Genomic DNA, 23,484 nt, shown 5'->3' on the forward strand with positions numbered 1-23,484 from the left:
CTTTTGAATTGTCATTAGATATCAAAATTTTCATTAAGTTGCATAGCAACCATGCTATAGTTCATTCTTTATCTCTGGATTGCTTCTGTATTTATGAAAAGTGCCAGATATATATCACTATGTACCACAATATTCCATTTATTCTGATAAATATTGTAAAAGAGAAAATAAGAAAGCAATTTTGCTACAGCTGCTTCATGGAAAATGCTAAATACTCTTCTTTGTACCTAAGAATCCTTGAAGAAGAGTTGAACTAATAAGAAGACTTCAACAGAAAGTTATTGCCAAAAATCTTTAAGCTGCAGACTTCATACTTGTTTTTGTAAAAAAAAATAGAAGTATATCAAAATTCTATCAGTGAATTATTATTACATTAGAGAGGTTTGAAAGGAAGGAAGGAAGAATCATCTAAGGTCCCACCACTCAACCCAGCTACCATCTTGAAGATATTTTTAGCCTTTGCTACTTAATAGGCAAATAAATAAAGAATTCAGATACAGATTACCGTACCTATGTCAACTATCGGTACCAAATATTGGGAACCAATCTCTGCCATTTATTTCAGCAAATGTGCAAGATACTATGTGGGAGCAAGAGACAAAAGAACAAAGCAAAGTAAAATTATATTGTTGAGAAATACATAAATGGAGAAAAGCAAAAAATTTTTTTACCACAGAAGTCAGCATGGGAGGTTCTTGGGGATTCTGGGAATCTAGTGATGCTCTATTTTTGACCTGGGTAGTTGTTTCATGAATGTTCATTTTATAATTATAGGTAAGAAGTCCATTTCATGGACTTTTTTGTTGGTATATTCTATAATGAACAATGTTAATGCTTAACAGCATTATTTTGTGAATGAAGATTCACAAACTAAAGGATTTCTTCTTTAGAGAAAAATAGGGCTATGGCAGATAGATTAGATGTATTAGATATTAGATATATTGGCTAGGACTAAGATACCTATATTTTACTAAGCCTATGTAGTGTTCATAACATGTTGATATTTTTAGTGAAGAAGAAATACATGGTAAGTAGTCTCCAAGATGTCCTCAATGATCACCACCACCTGGTATTTATTCCCTTGCATAATACTCTCCTATACTGAATAGGGCTCACTTGTGTAGCAACTTCCAAAGCTAATGTCACAAAAGACTTGTGGCTTCCTTCATATGATCTTTTGACTGACTCACTCAGGGGGAAACCAAGCTGCCATGACATGAAAAAGTACTTTAAAAAATCTTATAAGGAAATGAGGCCTCTAGCAAACAGCCTTCAAGGAACTAAAGGCTCCTGCAAATGACCTAGGAAGTAGATCCTCCAGCTCCACCTCAAACTCCCCAGCCAAGTTTTCAGGTGACTGCAACCTCATGAGAGACCTTCTCCCAGAAGCACCCTGCTAAGCTATGCTCAGATTACTGACCCACAAATGTTTGTTGCTCAAAGCTACTAAATTTTGAAGTAAACTATAAAGCAGCAAAAGATGACTAATATGGATTTTATCAATTAATTCCTTAGAATGCTTTTTATAAAACACAAATCAGATAGATACTACATCCTTAATTCTACATCAAAGGCTTGTTCCTGGACTAAAACCCAAACTCCTCACTATGGCCTAAAAAACCATTAATGCTCTGCTTTCTACCTACCTTTTACCCTCACCAGGTTCCATTCTCTACCTCCTCAACTTCACTGGACTCCTTTTAGCTTATTAAAGAATGTACTCTCTTGCTTGACCTTTGCACTTGCTGTTTTCTTTGCTTAGGAATGCTCTTCCTTGCACTCTTGAGGGTATTCTTTGCATGCTCAGCTCCTTTTTTGTCACTCAGATGTCAGCTTAAATGTTCCCTCCCCAGAGAGGCCTTCCCTGATGATTCATTCATAATGAAAAGACTTCGAAAGATTCCCAATAAGGAGGAATAAGATAAGGAGGCCATATTTAAAGCAATGTGAAATTGGAGTTAGTCTGGTTAGATGAACTGGATCCAATGAAAGAAATAAGAAGTATAAAATCTGGAAACAAGAATAGTTTACATGATTGTATATCTCAGATACATAAGAGAAAAAAACTGGAAAAATAAGAAATATGTAAACTCTATGGGAACAAACCTTTAAAACACACTCGAAGAATAAAAGAAGGCATTAGCAAATGGAAAGGCATGATATGTAGGATAGGAAGACTATACATCAAAAAGATGTAAATTCTTCAAATTATCTGTGTAATGTGATTCCAAAAAAATACCAATAGGACTTTATTCTTATAATTAGATAAGGTGATTATAAGCTGAAATGGAAAAAAAAACAAGGCAAGAATAGTCAGGAAATCTGAGAAAAATTAAAAGAAAGAATTAGCTCCATCAGATATTAAAACATATTATAAAACCTAAATAATTAGAATGATTTAATAGTGGTACAAGAGAGACATAACAGTGATGTAATGAATAGAAATCTAATATAAACAAATACAAATCAGTACAGAAAAGACAGACAAGATAATTGAGTATAGTCATCTAGAAAAATAAATTGTTACTAACATTCTACACACAAAATGGATAAAATAGTTAAATGTAGAAAAAATGAAGGCATTAAAATACTATAAAAAGAAAATGGGAGAACTTTTTATAAGCTAGATGTGGTAAAGATTTTTCTAATTAAGATATAATACACTAAAGCCATAGAAGAAAAGATGAAAAAAATTTTCATCTTTTAAGTTAATTTTTAATGTCACTTTAAAAATACGAATGTTAAAAACAATGATAAATTGAGGAAATATATTTGCAACTTTGATCACAAATGGTCAGCTTCCTAAAGGAGTTCTTACAAAATCAACAGAAGACTAATAATCCAAAAGAAAAATGGGCAGTCTGCATATTATCTCCAACTTCAAAATATTTTTAATCAACTTTATTACCTTTTCAGAAAAATGAATAAAATAAAAATGAAGATCACTCTAGCTGTTTAGATATCACTTTACCAAAACTCTTACGGATGGATACTGACTTATATGAGTGTTTTGTGGAAATTTGGAAAAGTACTTAACATTTGTAGCTGAGTTGAAACAGTGTGAAAATCAGGACAAGAAGTCTATCCATGAAGTGAGGAAATAATAGTTCACCACCACCAATTCCAGTCTCATCCTGACCATTCACATGATAGAAATTTTAGGAAATGTTTTAGACTTCTAGGGGAGCACTTTGGGAAATGTTATTTATTCTTGAGAGGCAAAGTGACTCTAGCAAACATTTGTGTTACTAGAGGATAAAAGTGAAATTTAGTCAGTAAGTCTAGTCTCAAAATGTGTTTGTGATGGCAGATGTGACTCTGGGCCAATTTCTTCTCATCTACAAAATGAAATGACTGGTAGAACTTCATTCATGTATGTAACCCCATTATCTAGCCCAGTGTCTGGCAATAAGAAAGTATTCAATAAGCACAAGTTCCTTCACTTATCTCATTCTTAAATTGTTTTTTTTTTCTTCCAAAATTCCCTCACATTGTAAAAAATTTCAATCAAGTATATTGGTTAGAATTTAATTATAAAATCCCAAAATAACTGGTTTTAAACAAGTAAAAAAAAAAATTCCCTCTCATGTTAAAGAAATTCGAGTTTAAGAAGGCCTGAGGTTGGTGTGGCAGCTCTGCAGGTATCATCAGGGACTCAGACTCCTATGATTCTTCCCACCATCCTAGTACAAACCTTCCACTATCAGGTCAATTCCTGGTTCCAGATGGCTGTTGGAGCTCCAGCCATTAAACCCATGTTCTATAAATGTTGAGTGAAAAGAGTAGACACATGAGAGTACATACTATATGATCCTAGTTATATGGAGTTAATAAAAAAGACCTTTATAGTGATAAAGGTCAAAATAGTGGTTATTTTTATGTGGAGTCATTGACTGGGAGGGGCCACAAGGGAGCCTTCTCGAGTGCTAGAATGATTTATATCATTATTTGGGTTGTGTTATAGACATATGAATAATTTCTTGATATGTGCTAACTTAAGATCTGTATATTTTACCAAATCTAAGATAATTGACTAAATAAGGTACATCCCAGTTCTTTGATCTTATCCGTATTTTGACAAGACTGCTTCAAAAAGACTGAAGAAACAAAGTATTCTAAAACATTTGTATTCAGTGTCCAGCTCTTGTGCTTGTCACTGCTATTCACCTTTCGAAGGCTAAAAAATGAAAAAGACAGTCTACTACAGTAATAAGAGTATAGCAACTGTCTTAGGGTTAACTCTATCTCCATTTTGCATTTAATGCTTTACTCTGAAAGGGGTATAGAAATAATAGCTTTTACCTTTCCCAGAATCAGAAGAGAGCACCTCTATGAGGATTTATGAGGAAATATATGTCATGATCTTAACATAGTGCCTGACACATAATAAAAGGTAGTAATTATTTTATCATTATTATATTTATCACAATTATTAACAAATGATAGCACAGGGACTTCAAATGATTCTATGGCCAGGAATCCCAAATAAACTGGTTAATATCCTTTTGGATGTGAATATCCTACTGAAAATATACATTTGGCTATGAACCTGTTTTTCAGTTGAGAACTTACTAACGAAGCTGAATCCAGTTCTTATAGCTCTGTATTTTCTCAGAACTTAAAGTAGTCATAGAAACAATTTGGGGAATATGTTGTAAGAAATCTGGTTTCATTTTCGATAATACATTATCCTCATTAAGGTGGCCCTATGGATACTGAATTAGAAATACTTTCAAAATACAGTAACTGATAAAAATAAGGTATAAATCAGTATGTATAGGTTAGTACCATTTATTTATGTTGTCTAATTATGAATGCTTTGAATGGTCTATAAAAGTACACAAGAAACTGACAAAAGTGGTGACCTTGGGAGATGAAGAACATCATGGGGTAACAACTAGGAAGAGCTATACCCTTTCATTCATTTAACGCAAAAAGCCCAGGCTAAGACAGATAGCATCCTTATTATTTCCTTGGAAATAATGGAAGTGGGTACTTTTCTAGTCCACATTTTCATGGGGAAAAGATTTATTTTATATGTGGAACAAATCCCATTTTGAGAAATGTATAAATACAAAACACTTACCCACTTAGCGATTGGACACCCATGAGAGCTTTTTCCTTCTTTCCCCGTATACACTACTATTTCTATCCTTACTGCGTTTCCTTTCTGCCCGTACCTGAGTACAAAACACAGTGAAAGGAAAATAATTGCACTATACACTTTTAACATCTTAATGTGCATAAAATATAGATTTGCAGAAGCACAAAAATTAAACATTCCTCACAATTTATTCTCATTAAAAATTCACTTTTGTGTGGCAGATATTTTATTTGTTATCCAGTTGTTTAATTATCCTTAAAGATCAGTCTTTTAAAAAAGGGCCTGGCTCCAATACAGACTAAAAGAATGTGACTGCAGTGTTTATGGAGGTAATTTAAACTATTTCTACCATTATTATACAATAATGTAAAAACAAATATTTCTGAATTTAACAAAGACAGTCTTGCTTTGGGAATGTCTTGTTGAGTGCCCAATAGCTCATGTGATGAGTGACTCAGCAGGGAACCAGGAAACTATTCTTTTCCTGGGCCCTAAGAAACATCCAATTCATACTCCTGAAGGTTTTCCATTCACCTCATGTTTGTTCCCAGAGATAATTTCTCTGCATTGAGTATGGTCCACAATAATGAATGATTTTAACAGGGAAGTATATTTCCTCACCTATTCTCCATGATTTCCCTGACAGCAGCAACACTTGGTCCTGCCCCAAGGTGTGTATAATATGGGCCTTTGTCTTTTTGTATAACTCGATCTGTGGAAGGAATAAGATTATTAGACCCAAAGTTTTACAGAATTGCATAGGGGCAAGGAGGAGTTATTTTTATTAAAAAAAATTTTTTTTTTCAATTCAGAACAATGAATCTTGAAAGGCTTTTGTAAGCTTTAATAATTAAAGTATAGGGCAATAGGCCCTGGAATTTAACTCGTTTCTTTCTTTCTGCTCTTAACTAATGTATTCTTCCTCTAAAAATCAGAGGATGAAAAACATACTTTAAGATGTGGGTCATATTTACTCTTCTATCTCCTGCTTTAAAAATATCTATAATAATTGAGGTGCAAAATTAAAAATTATGTAAGAGCAATACATATTAAAAGCATGGCCTCAGAATCTTATTAAAACTGAGCCTAGCAATTGCACTAAGAATTTGTTCTACTATACATCTGCACAATTATGTACTTATAATGCAAATGTACACAGAATGTTCCTAATTACAATTATTTATGATATTAAAAAAAAACCCTCACCCTTAACATATATCCATAAGTGATAGGATAAATAAATTAAGGATCTTTATATAGTGGAATATAATAAAGCTATTAAAACAAAAATCTAAGAATTTATTTAGGTAAAAAAGCAAACTGCACAAATAATGTTTTAAAAGAACTAAATTTTGTAAAATATGAATCAAAATTAAAATCAGTAATAATGTTAATTCATGTAGAAAAACTGTAACAGAGGTTTTATCTTTAGAGAATGAGACTTAAGAAGACATTTGTATCATATTTGTTTCATGTGAATTTTTTGAGTGTGAATTAATGTCTTAGAAAACATTATTTTTAACTCAGACTCTTAGAATCATGCTAACTAGAATCACTGCAGAATGTATTTCTCACCATGGTGCACCTACACCAAAAAGTCATTATTGAACCATTTTGATTAGATATCAAATACGATTTAGGATTACTTCTGAGGCTTCTAAAGCAAGATATATTGAATAGATTTTAACTTATTATTGGTGATCTAGAACAGTGGTTCTTAACCAGGGGTGATTTTTCTTTCTGAACATTTGGCGATGTTATTGGTTTTGACAACTGGGCAGGTGTGTGTGTGTGTGCACGCGCGCGCGCGTGTGCATCTGTGTGTATTACTGGTATCTAGTGGGTAGAGGCCAGGGATGCCACTAAACAGCCTATAATGCCTAAGACAGCTCTCCTACAATAAAGAATTATTACATCTAAAATGCCCAATAGTAGTAAATATGAGGAACTCTGATAGAAAGGTTAATTACTCCTACTTTGCTAGAACATAATACCTCCATGGAAATCCTTTACCCTTAGAGAGGATGGTCCTACTTGGGATGATTTCTGAGTGAGTCTGTTTTTTGTTTCTCTTCTTCAAATTTCCATTTCTGCACAATAACAATAACCTCACGTGTAATGATTAGAGGAAAACCTGTAAGTGGCAGTGTATAAAAACAGTTCCAGATCCACTGTAGATACTCAATAAATTTTAAATGCCTGACTGTCTCAGCTCCTACATTGTGGCTAGTTAGTAGTTATAAGGAAGTGGTCCTGAAACTAGATTATCATCCTATTGATACAATTAGACTAGTTCAGGTATATTTTTCCCATTTGTAATGATACTTAGAAAAATACTATCTCTTTCTTACTTCAGATTTTCGAAAGGACAAAGAATGAAGTTTATAAACACAGGCTCTCGAATTGGGACTGCCTATTTCTGAATTCCAGCTTAGTCATTTACTAGCTGTGAACTTCTTTGTGACTCAATTTCCTCATTTGTAAAATAGAAATAATAAGCCTTTCCTTTGTAAAATTGTTATGAATATAACAAGTCAAGGACATGGCACAGTATCAGACTTGCAATAAAGATCTGGAATAGGAGCCATTATCATTTTTACACTCTTCTATCCTTGGTCCAAGACCTCTTATTCTCCCAATTCAACCCCACTCAGACAGAATTGTCGTCCTTTCCAGATTGTGAGTTCCTTTTCAATAGAGCCTGTCCTTGGTTCCTGGCACATGGTAGGCTGTCAAAACTGTGTGTTGAATGATGAGTAGAGAAATGGAAGGATTCATTTCAGAATGTCAAATGTAATCTGAATAATAAAGAACTAAAAGTCATCGCTATATTTCACTATTTTTTCTATTGTGGTAATATATATATATATATCAGAATGATATACTTTACCCTTCCAAACAATTCTTTAACTACCCATTCTGGTATGTACCACCTGCTTCTAGTAAAAAGACTGCTTTTATTCAAAGCAAATCTTGAGTCTTTGTGATTTGGGGCCATATTTTAAGTAAAACTTTGAAGAATTAAACTTATGCGAGTTCAAAACAGGTTATTTTACAAATTCTGTCCTATTATAAGTTGTATAAAAGCTGAAATAATGGGGTTTTACCAGCCTAACAAACTTTAATGACACAATCTATTTAATCTCCCTATTTTACAACCGTATTCGAGTAAACAAGTTTCTTCTTATATTTGAGCACTTACATGAAATTTTACCATAGACAGTGTCTAATCAGTAACAGGATTCAATTAAGCTTCCATATGTTTCAAATATTGAGCAAATTTCTCATAAGGCCTGCCTGAGAATCTTTACTCCAGCAAGATTTTCTCAGGGCTTTTAAAACACTGATAAAACTTCTAATTGTTAGTTTCTGAATATTCTCTTTCAGTGACTCCTAAGGCACAAAATATACAAATACATTAGTTAGAAATTGGTCCATGACTCAGCTATTTGCACAAACCTATTTGTTGGTTTTTTTTTTTTTTTGAAATAGAAAATCAATATTTATTCAACAATTTAATGTTTTAAAACTCCAAAATGTTTGCAAATTCTTCAACTGGCCAAATTTATGGAGTTTTCTCATTTACAGGCACACCCTTTATATTACAGAACATAAAAGCAATAGGCACTGAAAATAAATCAGTTCAAGTTCTCGACTGGGGTAGCAATCACACAGATACTATGTATGGTTATTTGTTAAGTTGTACACATGTTTTTTTATATTCTCTGTATGCAAGTTTTTTCTCACAATAAAAAATATATTTTTTTAAGCAAAAAGCTTACAGGTTAAAATTCTTTTGAACAGAGGAAAAATAAACTGTAACAAAGTATTAAGGGAATTTATTCTTATGATGTGCACAATACACAACTTGAGAGACATTTTAGCCTTGAGAGTAATCAGCAAATTTTCCACTTGAGAAAGTTTCCAAATTATGAGTTGAATTTCCCATTTATCTAAGCAGAATCAATAAAGGTCCCACAGAAAAATGGGTATAGAATTATTTAGTCCATCTTAGCTAGAATATGAATGGGGCAAAAAGGCCACATATAAAATATAAACCAAAACTTGATTCAGTCATGACTTGAGTCAATTTTAATGTATGTAAAATTAAGAAGAAACACACTAAAATCACACTTACCAAGACAGTTGCAGGTTGGCAATTCGGAATCTTTCGTTGTGGACACCAGGTTTTTTGTAGGATTAGTAAAGAAGCTCATGGCATAATCATTAAAACTTTTCTGTGTATTCTCTGCTGGGGAAAATTCTGATGCTCCAACACTAGATAAACAGACATCCTCTTCACTTTTGGTAGAAACTACTGCAATTCCACCTGAACATACTACATTCACATTCCTGAGAATTTGTGCTGGGTCCAGTAAGGGGGTCTCATGAGAGATCCCAGGCAAAGTTGGCAGTCTCTGATGCATGAGTTGATCTTTAACATCCTGCTGGAACTGTGTTTGGTCATCATCAGCCATCACATTAGCACACTGGTTAGTTGGAGAGGAAGGTTGGAGTAAAAGATGAGCATTCTGATTGACATTCACTGTTGGCTGTACCTGAGAATTATAAACTTTTCCTGTAAACGCCTGCCCATTGGATTCTGTTTTCAACTGGGATATAGGGAGAGAATCCAATGGATCAACCTTCATCATTTTTTCCTGTGCTAATTCAGGATAGTATCGCTCAAATTTTATCTGAGTGAGTGGAGGAAATAATTTTTTGTGTTCTAATGCTGAACTTGTTTGAGTCAGTGGTTTCCATAATTTACTTACAGGAGGAATTTTTCCCAACAGAACAGGAAAATCATGTGGACCAAATTGACCAAATCTCTGAAATTTAGATGCTATCCAGATATCATGTAACTTACTGTACTCATATGACAACTGTTCCTGCTTTTTCTGATCATTTTCTTGACAATTTATGACTGCAGGCTTCTTTTTCCGCCGATCTCTTGATGGGGTAGATTTTGTCTTTTTCTGGGTTGTATTCTTTTGCTTTGTTAATGATGAGCCATGATTATTTTGAACACTGGAAGGTGGTTTCTGTTGTATTGTGCTCTTCTCTTGACTGTACTTTTGCTGCATGTTATATGCAACAAGGTTTGTTGGTGTACTTTCAACATTTTTTTCATCTGGCTTTATATAATTAAATTTTATTATCGATGCAAGTTGTGTTAACTGTGTTGCAACATCTTCCTCTATTTTACTATGAACTGTATCTTGACATGATGGATTATCCTTTGAGTCCAACTTTTTACTGCTATCCAGTGACTGGTTACAACACCCCAATTTATTACTTGTTGGTGGCAACTGATGCAGATTCTTGGAACAACTGTCAAGAGTAATTCTGCCTTGAGCAACATTTTTATTGGTGTTAATTTTAGATGAACTTGAATTCGATGTAAAAACAGATATTGAATTTTCGACTTTTGAATACTCCTGTGACTTTGTAGATGCTTGGTTAGTAGCTAAACTGTTGTGTGACTTAGAAATGATATTTTGGCCATTGAACACCACCGTGTTGCATGAACTTTGCTTTTCCAAAGGTAGACAGTGATGAAGGCTTTGTGGCTCTCCTTGTAAATTTGGTTCTTGGAGATCTTTTTTTACAGAATAGAGGATAGCTTTGCAGTTATTAAGCAAACTAGCTGTCCTCTGCTCTGTTTCTTCATCTTTCTCTGACTTTGATGGCGAGGAATTTTCTGAAGGGGCTTCCGAAAGCTGAGTCAAAGCTTCAATAGCCACTACTTGCTCCAGCGTTAATCTCCTATCTTTCATTAAGGATAGAAGACTTGGTTGAACTGGAGATCCATCTTTTGGTTCTTTACTTGGTATATTTTCTAGAGATTTTGGTTGATCACTTTCATTGGGTGTACTAGTCTGACTATTTAAGTTGAGGTTTGCAGGATCTGGAAAAGACTTGCAGTTAAAGCCAGGCTTCTGGAAGACTAAAACATTACTTCTCCCCTTAAGATGATCACAGCTTGCGCTTGTAGCAATGGAGCTCATGGCATTGTTATGATTTGCAGTGTCTTTCAGGAGTTTATAGGAATTGTTTTCAAACGCCTTGCCAAATTCTTCAATGTTGAATTTTTTAAAAGATACATTTGTTTCAGTTGGTAAATAGTGTACATTTTTAATGCCATTTCTTATAGATTGTGGAAACAATTTTTGAGGTTCAAGGAGTTCAGTAAGTAGGACTTTTTTCCTGTCATCTTCAGAATTTTTTAATTGTTCAGCTTCTGTCACGACTGCCTTAACCTCTCCTTTGACATGATCAGTTAAATGTGATTTCTTGTTTTGTGTCCACTTCTCCACTTCAATACCTGTCATACTTTCTTCATTTTTAGTTACATTTTCAAGGGGATGTAGGTTCAATTTCAATCTCTGTTCTTCCCCATGACCACATCTACTGTATTCCATGGATTCTGACTTGGGGCCATTTACTGGTTTGTTGTCAAAATCTGCCTGTAAAATAAACATAGCAAATACTCATATTATCCACTTAAATATCTGAATAAGAGGCATAGGAACTTTAGAATTTAATAACAACTAGATGTGAAGTCCCAGAAAAAAATATTATTTTTGCTTTTAGCATGTTCAGAAGTCATAAAATACCAGTAAAAGGTGTATATGGAGAAAGGAAAACAGAGAAGTAGAAACTAATATAATTCCATGCCTGTTAGTTATTATTTTGGTATACACATTTGTTTTTTAAATAAATTTTAAAAATATTTTTAAATTGGTACTGTTCAATGGGCAGTATCTACAATTTTAATGCAAACTGCACTGAAGTAGAACATACACACACAAAAAATGGACAAATCATAAGTATATAGCTTGTTGAATTTTCACATAACGAACACCAATCTGCCCAGATTACAACCAAGAAACTTCCATCTAGTCATCACTCCATCGCCAAAGGATAACCATTGCTTTAAAATTTACCACAGATTTCGTTTGCTTATTTTCAAACTTTATATGACTTCCTTATACTCAAAATTGTATTTGTGAGATTCATTCATATTGCAAAGTATACTTGTAATCCATTAATTCTTGTTTCTGTATAGTAATTCATTGAATGTACTACAATGTATTTATCTATTCCACTGTAGAGGGACATTAGGTCTTTTTTAGTTTTGGGCTATTACAAGTACAGTGCTCTTGCATATTACTGTTATCTTTTGGTAAACACATACATATACTGGGTGGTGTGAAAGTGCTGGGTCATAGAGTGTGTATATATGTGTATATAGCTTCAGTTTTAGGAGACAGCAAAAAATTTTCAAAAGTGGTTATCTATATACACTCCCAGTGGGAATTATGAGAGCTCCAATTGTTCTACATTCTTATTAACAATTATTATTTTTGGTCTTTTTGCTTCAGTCATTCTGGTGGGTGGATAGTGATACAACCTCTTGAAAAAAATTTTTTTGAGATGAAATGTCCATAAAAGAAAATTCACTATGTTATCATTTAAAACTACCATTCAGTGGTTTTTAGTATATTCATACCATTGTGCAAAAATTGCTTCTGTCTTATTCCAGAATATGTTCATCACCATAAGAGATCTGGTACCCATTAAGCAATCACTTCCTACTCCCCTCTCTTACTCTTATTTTTTTAAAACCTTGAAACAGCTCCTCCAAAATTATACCACAGGAATTGAGACAGTAAGGGCATTTCCACTGAAGTCAGGAGCAAATAAAAAGATAACCTCCATAGCACTAATATTTAAATATGGCACTGGATGTACTAGTCAGTGCCTCAAGAAAAGAAAATATAGATATAAAAAATTAGGAGGCTTCTTGTTGAATGAAGATGATATTAACTGACTTCAAAGAAAAAACAAGGAGCAGTGACTTAAAAAATGAATCAGAATTCAGATGGGCAATAGTTACATTCAGAATATAAAATATGTAAGCATCATCTTGTATAATATTAATAATCTTAGAAATAAACTACATCTAATTTCTTGACTGGAGTATGTTCAGTTTGCCAATATTCATCAAAATATACAATTATCACATTTTCTGTACATATATTATATCTCAATAACAACTTTTTCAAAAGAAACCTCAAATGGCCAATTTTTAAAAACACATAGCAATAGTAAAAAATATTTTTATTATTAAAAAGCAATAATTTTTTAATATGCAGGGTAAACAAATTAACAGACTAAACTCAAGAATATTAAATAATTTATTAATAAAATGCTAGCATTTCTAAGCAGTGGAGAAAGTATCGATTTCTTAATAATGACGCAAGAGGGAAGTTTGATCCCTATCTCAACATGCAAAAAAATTCCATATATTAATCATTTAAATGTAAAAATTAAGTAGGAAAAATCTTTCAAAGCAAGAGTAAACAGTAAGAAGCCGTAAATGAAAAGAAGCCATAGACTTCTCTGACTACATGTAATAATAATTTCATTTTTTTCCTTCCACTTTGGTCCCACTCAAGATTCCAATATTAATTTTAAAAGCAAACACACCATAATATAATGTTTTACAAATTGCTGATCAAAATCCATGAGTCCTAATACCAATTTAGTGCTTTGTGACAAGTGTTTTTTAATGGAATAGTAAAGAAAAATATGAACACACTACATTTGGTAAAGATAATTACAATGTAAATCTTTTATGTATGTGTTTGGATGTGTCTGTGCACTGAATCACAATGTAAAATATATTTCTTAATATGTATAGTTGTCAAAAAAGGTAGGAGAAATACTGCCATGAAAAAATTCAAAACAAAGTAAAAGCAAAATAAATGAATGGGACTACATCAAACTAAAAAGCTTCTTCTGCACAGCAAAAAACCCCATCAAACCAAGGTAGGGAAACAACCATCTGAATGGGAAAATATATATTTGCAAGCAATATCTCTGATAAGGGCCTAATAATCAAAATAGACAAAGAACTCATTCAACTTAATAACAACAAAAAAACAAAAGATCCAATCACAAAATAGGCAGAGGACCTGAACAGATACTTCTCCTTAGAGGACATAGAAATGGCCAACAAATATATGAAAAGATGCTCAGCATTGTTAGCTATTAGGGAAATGCAAATCAAAACCACAATGAGATACCACCTCACACCCGTTAGAATAGCTACAAGTGATGACAAATGTTGGAGAGGATGTGGAGAAATAGGAACCCTCATACACTGCTGGTGGGACTGCAAATTGGTACAGCCACTATGGAAAACACTATGGAGGTTCCTCAAAAAACTAAGAATTGATCTACCATATGATGCAGCAATCCCTCTGCTGGGTATTTACCGTGAAGACTTTAAAACTCATATCCAAAAAGATATTTACACACCGATGTTCATAGCAGCATTATTCACAGTGACCAGGATGTGGAAGCAACCAAAGTGTCCTATGATAGATGATTGGCTAAAGAAGCTCTGAAGAAGCCGTGGTACATATATACAATGGAATATTACTCAGCCAGAAGAAGAGATGAAATACTGCCATTTGCGACAAAATGGATGGACCTCGAGATAATCATGCTAAGCAAAATAAGCCAGACAGAAAATGTTGAAAATCACATGGTATCACTTCTATGTGGGATATGAACCTAAAAGCAACAAATGAGCAGGACAAACAAACAGAGACTCATGGACATGGGCAACAGACTAGTGGTTACTAGAGGGGAGGGAGGAGTGGGGAGGTAGATGTAGTAAAAGGGGTCAAATATGTGATTACTGAAAGAAATCTAACTACGAGAGGTGAACACACAATGTAAATTTTATATGCCTCACCGTTAAAATGTACAGCTGAAAAAAAAATTTCTTAAAAAGTTAAAAAATTCAAAGCTCAAATGATAAACTGTGAAAATATTCACAATACATGTAAAGAGTTACTATTCTTTACATAAGTATACATATATATCAAATTTAAGTCCAGTTTATTAGATCATAATTCATATATAACAAAATCATCCCTTCTGAGTATAGTTCTACAATTTTAACAAATGCACAGTCATGCAACCACTAGCATAACCAAGATAGTAAAAATCTGCTTTACCCTAAAAGGTTCCAAGTGCTCCTTCATAGTCAATTTAAGAGCTATTATTCTTAATGTAAAAGAGCTCCTACAAATTAAAAAGAAAAGGAAAATGACTCAATAGACTAGTGAGTAAAGAATGGGAATATGTAGTTCACTTAAGTGGAAATCCAAAGGATCAAAAGCTATTTGACTTTACTAAAAGACAGGCAAATGAAATTAAATGTAATTTTTTCATCCATCCAAAAGGCAAAAATAAAAAAGCAGAAATGTATATAGGCAAATTATAATGCAACATAACATTTATACTAGAGAAAGTAATAAACACTGCTCATATATTCATATAGTGAAATAACAGCTATTACTCTATGTATCAATCTAGTGATTTATGGTGAGATATCTATAATACATCAATCCAAATAAACAAGGTCACAGATGTGATGTTATCCCTCTTCATTGAAAACGCACTAACATTTGTCTAGCACAGACAAAAAGCTGGTAGAATAAACCTATATGTTAATAGCAGTTATCACTAGGAGAAAGTGAAGAAATGGGGATGTTTTCTGTTTTGTTTTGCTTACTCAATGCTTTTAATTTTATGGATATGGCTATCCAAGTACACCGGGGACTTCAGTGTGTACATTCCTTGACAGAAGATCTTTAAGTCCTTTTAAGATTAATGAGGCAACACTCCCTAACTTCGAATTATCCTACAACGCTACAATAATCAAAACAGTATGGTATTGACAGAAAAACAGACACATGGACAAATGGAACAGAACTGAGTCCAGAAATAAACCCACATGCATATGGGCAAATTAATTTTCAACAAAGGAGCCAAAAAACATACAATGAAGAAAATAAAGCCTCTTCAATAAATGGTGCTGGGAAAATGGAAAAGCCACATGCAAAAGAATGAAATTAGACTACTATTTGAGCCCATACATAAAAATTCAAAATGGATCATGACCTAAATATAAGACTTGAAATAATTAAATACATAGGAGAAAACACAGGGACTAAACTTATGGACCTTGGTCTCAGAGAGGATTTTATGAAATTGACCCCAAAGGCAAGGGAAATAAAAGCAAAAATAAACGAATGTGACTATATCAAACTAAATAGCTTCTGCACAGTAAAAGAAACTAGCAACAAAACAAAAAGGCAACCAAGTAAATGGCAGAAGGTATTTGCAAACAATACCTCCAATAAGAGACTAATATCCAAAATATAGAGAGAACTTAAGTCAACAACAGAAACAATCCAATTTAAAGAAGGGGAAGAAGAGTTGAACAAACCCTTTTCCCAAGAAGACATATATAATGGCCAACAGATACATGAAAAGATGTTCTACTTCCCTAGCAATAAAGGAAATGCACATCAAAATCACAATGAGGTACCACCTCATACCTGTTAGAATGGCTATTATCAGTAAGACAAGAAATAACAAGAAATAACAAGAAATAACAAGTGTTGGAGAAGATGTGGAGATAAAGAAGCCTTCATATACTGCCAGTGGGAATGTAAAATTAGTACAGCCACTATAGAAAACAGTATAGAGACTCCTCAAAAATTAAGAATAGAGTTACCATATGACCTAGGAATCTCTTCTGGATAAACTGGATAAAATCTCTTCTCGAAAAACTTGAAAACATTTATTCATAAAGATATATGTTCCCCACGTTAACTGCAGCATCATTCACGGTAGCCAAGACATGGAAACAAGCCAACTGTCTTTTGATAGATGATTGGATAAAAAGATGTGGTACATAAATACAATGGAATATTACTCAGTTATAAGAGATGAAATATTGCCATTTGAGATGACATGGATGGATCTTGAGTGTATTATGCTGAGCAAAATAAGTCAGACAAAAAAGGACAAGAACCATATGATTTCATTCATTATGTGGGATATTAAAAAAAGCAACAAATGCACAGACAAAACAAACAAACAAACCCGCAATGACACAGACAACAGTATGATAGTTACCAGAGGGCAAAAGGGGGCAAATATATAATGACCGAAGGAGACTAAACTTTCGGTGATGAGCGCATAATGCATTATACTGATGATATATACTAGCACCGAACACCTGAAACTTACATGATTTTATTAACCAATGTCACCCCAATAAATTTAATAAAAAAGAAAGAGCTTTATGTGCTAAAAGCATAAAAATTTCTCATTAAGTAATGAGCTTAATTAAAAATAACTGACCTTTATTATTTAATTATATCTCACGGCTTTTTAAAAACACTGGTATTATAAGTCTATAATAACATAAAAACATTCTACACACTGCCAACTACTAAACCTAGACTTTAAGAAAACAACTTAACAGATTACATTTCAGTATGGGATAATAAGATTTTTTCTGTTCTGTATCCTCAGAAATCACCCCTGAACTCTTGCAAACACATTCTATCAAGTGTAATGATGTGTGTGTGCGCGCACTAAGGAAATGGTTACTTCTGTTCTTGTTGCTCATAGTAAAAATAAGTGTTCACAGTGAAACTTGCTATTCATAGTGAAACTGAGTGGCCATAGCAAATAGATTTACCACTACTGGGATAAAAAAAAATCCAAGTTCAGGCCATGTCAAAAGTGAATGGACAACACAGATGATTTTTATGGTATGTGAACTGTATCTTAATAAAGCTGTTACTATCCACCCCCCAAAAAAAGTCAAAAGCATGTATGAGTGAAAGAACAATTTAAAAAATATATAACATCGTCTTATTTAAAAATACATCTACATAATGTATAAACATATTTGTTTTTAAGTAGAAGTGTTAAAAAGAAAAGAAACCAACCTAATTGCTATTACTGGTGAATCTTGAACATTAAAATGGGGAAGAGAAGAGAGCAATCTTGGGGAATTACATAGCCCAGAAGACGCTACTTAGCCAGAACTTTTGTTTCCTTTCTATAAGGGATCATATACTGCGATGGGGATTACATGAGATAACATGATTGAGCTCATGGTGATCATTAAGAGAGTAACAATTCAAAGAATATTAGCTGTCTTATAATACACTTATTTAATTCGCACTACAACGCTGAGGTAAAATCAAAGATGGTCAACTTTAAGAAAAATAAGTTATAATGAAACTAAATTAGTATTTTTCACTTATCAGAATAACAAACATCGAAAAGTTCGACCTCGTGGGCCCTTGGGGAAGCTCGGGGATTACGGTCTCATGTTAACTCTGGTTAGTTAAAGTAGAAACTGGTGCGATCCCCTCGCCCCCGCCCATGGAGGGCAATCTGGCAATAATTATCAAAATTATAAATCCAAGTCTACAGCCATGTCACCCTGAACGTGCTCTATCTCGTTTGACCTCGGAAGCTAAGCAGGGTCAGGCCTGGTTAGTACTTGGATGGGAGACCACCTAGGAATGCCAGGTGCTGTAGGCGTTAAAAAAAATTATAAATGCAACTTATCCTTTGATACAGCAATTTCACTATTGGGAATTTACGCTAATCTGTATATTATTACATCATGTTTTGATAGCTTTGTACGTTTTAACAAATAACTGAAAATATCCAATTGTCCACCTATAGCTGACTAATTCAGTTGTGGTACAGCTATATAATATCTTGTAGGTATAAAAAAGAATTTTAAAAAATTCCATTGCTGATAGGCAGGATGTCCGGGATATATTTTTTTAAAAAAGAATATCGAACCTGTATATGGAACATTTCTTTTTGTATAAAAAGTATAGGGAAATAATATATATTCACATTTGTGTAAAGAAATATATATTCATATTTGTATAAAAAATCTTTAGGAGTAATTCTTAACAATGAGAAAACTGAAGGGGCTTGGGCACTATTAGACCAGATCTGATTAAATATTGTTTTGATTTTTAAACATATTTTCTTTAAATTAAAAGAAAATTGACAAAGCTCTCTATGGGAAGATTTCTAGGGTATATTAATTGAAAAAAGCTAAATGCAAAATAGTTTATGTAGTATCAGATTATAAACAAATTAGAACATAAGAAGGGGTCCAGAGTATATACACATTTGCTAGTATTTGAAATATTGCAGGAAGGCTACACACAACTGTCAACATTTGTCTTACAGATACTGTACTCAGTGGTATGCTGGTAAATATTTAACAACCAGCTAGGGAAGTGGGGGCAGGGAGGCAGCTGTGTTTTGTAAGGCTGGCCAATTTTTGTGGTATAAATACGCCCACCAAAGTAGACTGTAAACTATCAGTATGATCACCTTAGCACAGAGTTGGGAAAAAATGTGCCCAGTGAGCCAGAAGGAGCTGACTTCATCACACCATTGAGAGCACTAATACAAACTACTACTTGACAAAGACTCCACTAGCTACATTATGACTTTTTTTTTTTAAAAATGAAGATTTTCTTGGCATTTAATCAGTTTAGATATAGTATATTCTCAAACATCCATCTTGAATCTCAAAATATTTAACCTTTAGTATCTCTAAAGAGAAGCTAATTCTCTAAAGGAAGTGAAGGGTTTTAGAACAATGGAATGGTGGCTGTTTTGCCACTTCAAGTCCCACATACATTCTGGGAACACCAGATTCATGCCACCTGCCCACCTGTGTCTCTTCTCTTCCTCCTCTGTCCCCCAACCCCAACTTCCTACTGTCATCCTCTGCTACCCACAAAGAGCCCAAGGGTACAATTTATTTACTTATTTATTTTTAGAGTCAAACCCAAGAGGCAGAAACAAGGGTACAGTTTAAAAGACAGTAAGCAATTCAAAATCCCCTAGTTCCCTGCCTTCTACTCCATACCCGCTCCAATATTTGTAAGTTGCTCTGGGCCCCTCTTATCCACTCTGAACCAATAGGAGTGCTGAACATTTTAGATAAGATTGGGTCCAATAGTTTCCAAGCACCCTCCTTTTCTCATTTCCTTACATTCTTATCATCGTGATACTCTTACACCCAATTTTGAAGGAGCTCAAATGTCATTGAGCAAAGAGATATTTTATTCTGATATGACTTCGCCCTTTAGACAGAATCCTCTTCCCAACACACACATTCCATACATGCTATATATATTTCTTGTGTCAAGAAACAGGTGCTCAGATCACATGGAAAAATTAAGCCTTTCAAAGCATATTCAGAGACATGGTCCAACAGGACAATGACCTTTATTACAGGTAGACCAGTCTTTCATAACTTGCTTTTTCTTTTTTCTTACCCCCTACACCAGGGGTCTTTTAAACTATTTTTTTCCCCTAAGAGCTCTCCCCATGAAATATTAATACCACACATAAGTGACACCCTCAGGACCTATGTTCTTAATCCTGAAAATTGAATGTTTGAAGAAAAAATTCGGGGAGAACCACTGGTGCTCCAATAATGTTGGCTTTAAGATGACAATCATGCTCAATACTCTATTTTACCCCCCACATTCGGTATTAAGAAGCATTGAGGCAGCCCCTGCTCTGCAACCAACCACTGTACAATGCTCACCACAGCTACTTGCTAAAACAAACAAACAAACAACAACAACAAATTTAAGTCAAAAAGAAAGATGAACCAGCTACTTACCAAAAATCCACCCAAAGAGATGCTAAAATAAACATTTAACACATATACACACAAAAAATTCCTCCTTCAATGGGGACCTACAAAACAGCTACCTTATTTTCCTAGAGCAGTAAAACTGTGTACTCTAAAATGCCAGGCAATTAAGCTCTCTTTTTCCTTTTTTAGGCATAAAAAGAGGACACCAAGCCTACCAAGTTTTGTAGCCCTAATATTCTTTGAGCTTTGCCTATGATCTCTGTTCCTACTACAGCCACCTACCTGGTGAGGGGTTCAAGGCCATAGAAAGGGGCGCAGGTGGTCTAAAGGACTAGGTCAGTACTCATCCCACCTGCCCTACCTTGGTGCCATCAGGTCTTATGGCTTTGTCATGCTGGATATGAGCCATGGCAGATTTCAGAAGTTTCCCACTTCTCCACACCAGATCCAGACTTCTTTTCTAATTTTTAAACGCCTAGCCTGAACAAAAACTCCACCCTCATTTGCCCACAGGGTCTTAGAATCCAAACTAAATCCTTTAACTTGGGGGTGGGACGAAGGAGGAGATGACTCATGTTACTAGAGGGAGGGACCACTTCTGTTAATGAAGAAACAAGTAAATTGAAGATTGGTTCCAAATGTGTATAAAACATGACTGATATAAGAGCAAAAACTCTCTAGTCACAGGTGTCCTTGCCTCTGGACCTCTTCCTCTGGGGTTATAAACCATTACATAGCTTTCCCAGTCAAAAAGATAAAAACCTTTCAGACTCCAAATCTGCCTCAAGCTATCGACCTATATCAAATTACCTCCTCACTCAAATATCTTAAATGGCTATACCCCCAAGGTTATAAATGAGTTCTCGATTGCCAAATTCTATCATTTTTTAAATACCACGGACTTATCCTACTCTTATAAACCCGCATGAAGATTTTCAACTGAATCTCGATAATCTACGTCTTCCTCTGGAGCTTCATTCTCACATGTCATCATCCCTCTCCCTTGACTGTGGGTGTGTCTCCGAGCCCATTAGGATTCTAAGGGGAAACCCACTGCCCTTTCATTAACTATCCTAGCCATGCTTAAAGCTAATAACCAACTCTGTCATTCAGTGTATAATTCCTTATATTTTTTGTGTACCTTAATTGTTTCATGTTATTTTTTAGAATGTGGGCTTTACTGGAATCAGACAAACTTTGGCCATTCTCCCAGCCCAATTGCTCACCAATCATGTGGCCTAGAGCAAGTCCTGGCTCTGTGGAGCCCCATTATGCCAGTTTCCTTAAGATAAATAAGGATTAGTAATAGCACTTACTGAAAAGGTTTACTGTGATATGAGGCACTAAAAGAATCCATGTATTTATATATATTGTTGAACCTTAATACGTATGAAAACGAACAGATTATTTAAGGGAAAAATACATATTAGGTAGTTCTTCCTTTCCTACATGTCTTTCAACATACAACAAAAACCTAATAATTCCAGGCTCAAATGCACAATTAAGAAAAGAATATTTATTAATACCTATTATTTATGTATTGAGTATTTACTACTTGCCAGACATCATTTATAACCACTTTATAAGAATTATCTCATTTGCTTTTCCTATCAAGAGCAGCAGTATTATCTTCAGTTTTTGATAAGTTTCTGACAAGGTTTTAAGAAGGTTAAGTAGCTAGTCAAGGTCAAATCAATACCCTCGGAGCCAGGACTCAAACCAGAAGTCTGACAAGATCCTAGTATTTAACTCCAAGGTACTGTTCTTTAAGTAATAATTTCAGCAGCAAATAAGTATTAACATTTATAACGAAGTCCATTAGTTACCAATATTTACTAATGTTTACTGAACTAGTATTAGCATAAATGCTAAGAACTTAAAAGAACAACACAATTCCTATGGTGATTTCTTTTCTCAGGTTGTGAGAAGTATTGCCTTTGTGAACCCACTGGCCTACTTTTTCGATCTGTCTGAAAGTTGCAGCAGCACAGTATTGCTATTCAAAACACTTTCACCTTATGTCCAAATTCAGTATATGCACATTGGGTTCACACAGTTATTAAAGAAAGCAGGTGAAAGTAGAACGCGACTTAGAATTTGATTATTGAGGATGTGGTCAAAGGTCACGGTCTATTTTCTCAATGTGCCTTGGACTATAATATAATGCTCTTTATTTCTGGATAAACCTAATATGTTTTACCCTTTTTCTCAAGTTTTCCAGTTTCATGTAATTAGGAGACTAAGATTCAGTGAAAACTTATTGGTATTAATTAATACTCCAATATGACTTGCCACATTAATGCAAAAATTTTAAAAGAATGAATTGCAGATTACCTAATTCAATCAGAAAAGATTCAAGCAAACTAGTGTTACAAATGCAGTTTATATGCACTCATATTGTCAAGATTCATGATAGATGGCAGCCTCCCAATACATCGTTTTTACTTGTTTTTAACAGCACTTAAATGCTCCTCAAGATTTCAAGTTTGTCCTATGACAAATTCCTCCCTAGAAGACTCCCTTAACCTGATCAGAGATAATAATATTCAAGGAACTTACCTCACCTAACTCTATTCATGAGGCTGTAGATAACAAGTCAATTCATGATCCTACAAGGCACCAAAAAAGGTTTCAACTTTCAGTTCTTTCCATGTTGCCATGTGGCCTTGGATCTTAAGAGTCCTTCCTCCACTGTTTCTCTTTGAAGAAAAAAAATGTCTATTTCTGTCTAGGCTTTCTAAGAACATAAGCTCCAAGAATACTGAGTATTTATTCAGCACTTAACTCGTGATGATATGAACAGAAGTATTTACACATTCCTAACAGAAAAAAAAAAAAA

At 34.1% G+C, this 23,484-nt stretch overlaps 1 protein-coding gene and 1 pseudogene across 2 annotated transcripts in view; one reads left to right on the forward strand and one right to left on the reverse strand.

The window, feature by feature from the left end:
* The window catches only part of TET1 (tet methylcytosine dioxygenase 1), a 108,123-nt gene that overhangs the window by 34,185 nt on the left and 50,454 nt on the right, over positions 1-23,484 (reverse strand). For both annotated transcript variants that reach the window (XM_015592297.2, XM_025049409.1), the window contains 3 exons: positions 9,243-11,574; positions 5,726-5,816; positions 5,087-5,180 (listed from right to left, as the gene is read on the reverse strand). In XM_015592297.2, coding sequence (XP_015447783.1) covers positions 5,087-5,180; positions 5,726-5,816; positions 9,243-11,574 — 2,517 coding nt within the window. The remainder of the gene's footprint in view (positions 1-5,086; positions 5,181-5,725; positions 5,817-9,242; positions 11,575-23,484) is intronic.
* Positions 18,423-18,541, forward strand: LOC112482693 (annotated as a pseudogene).

Source organism: Pteropus alecto, unplaced genomic scaffold (genome assembly GCF_000325575.1).
Source record: "Pteropus alecto unplaced genomic scaffold, ASM32557v1 scaffold155, whole genome shotgun sequence".
Taxonomy (NCBI): domain Eukaryota; kingdom Metazoa; phylum Chordata; class Mammalia; order Chiroptera; family Pteropodidae; genus Pteropus; species Pteropus alecto.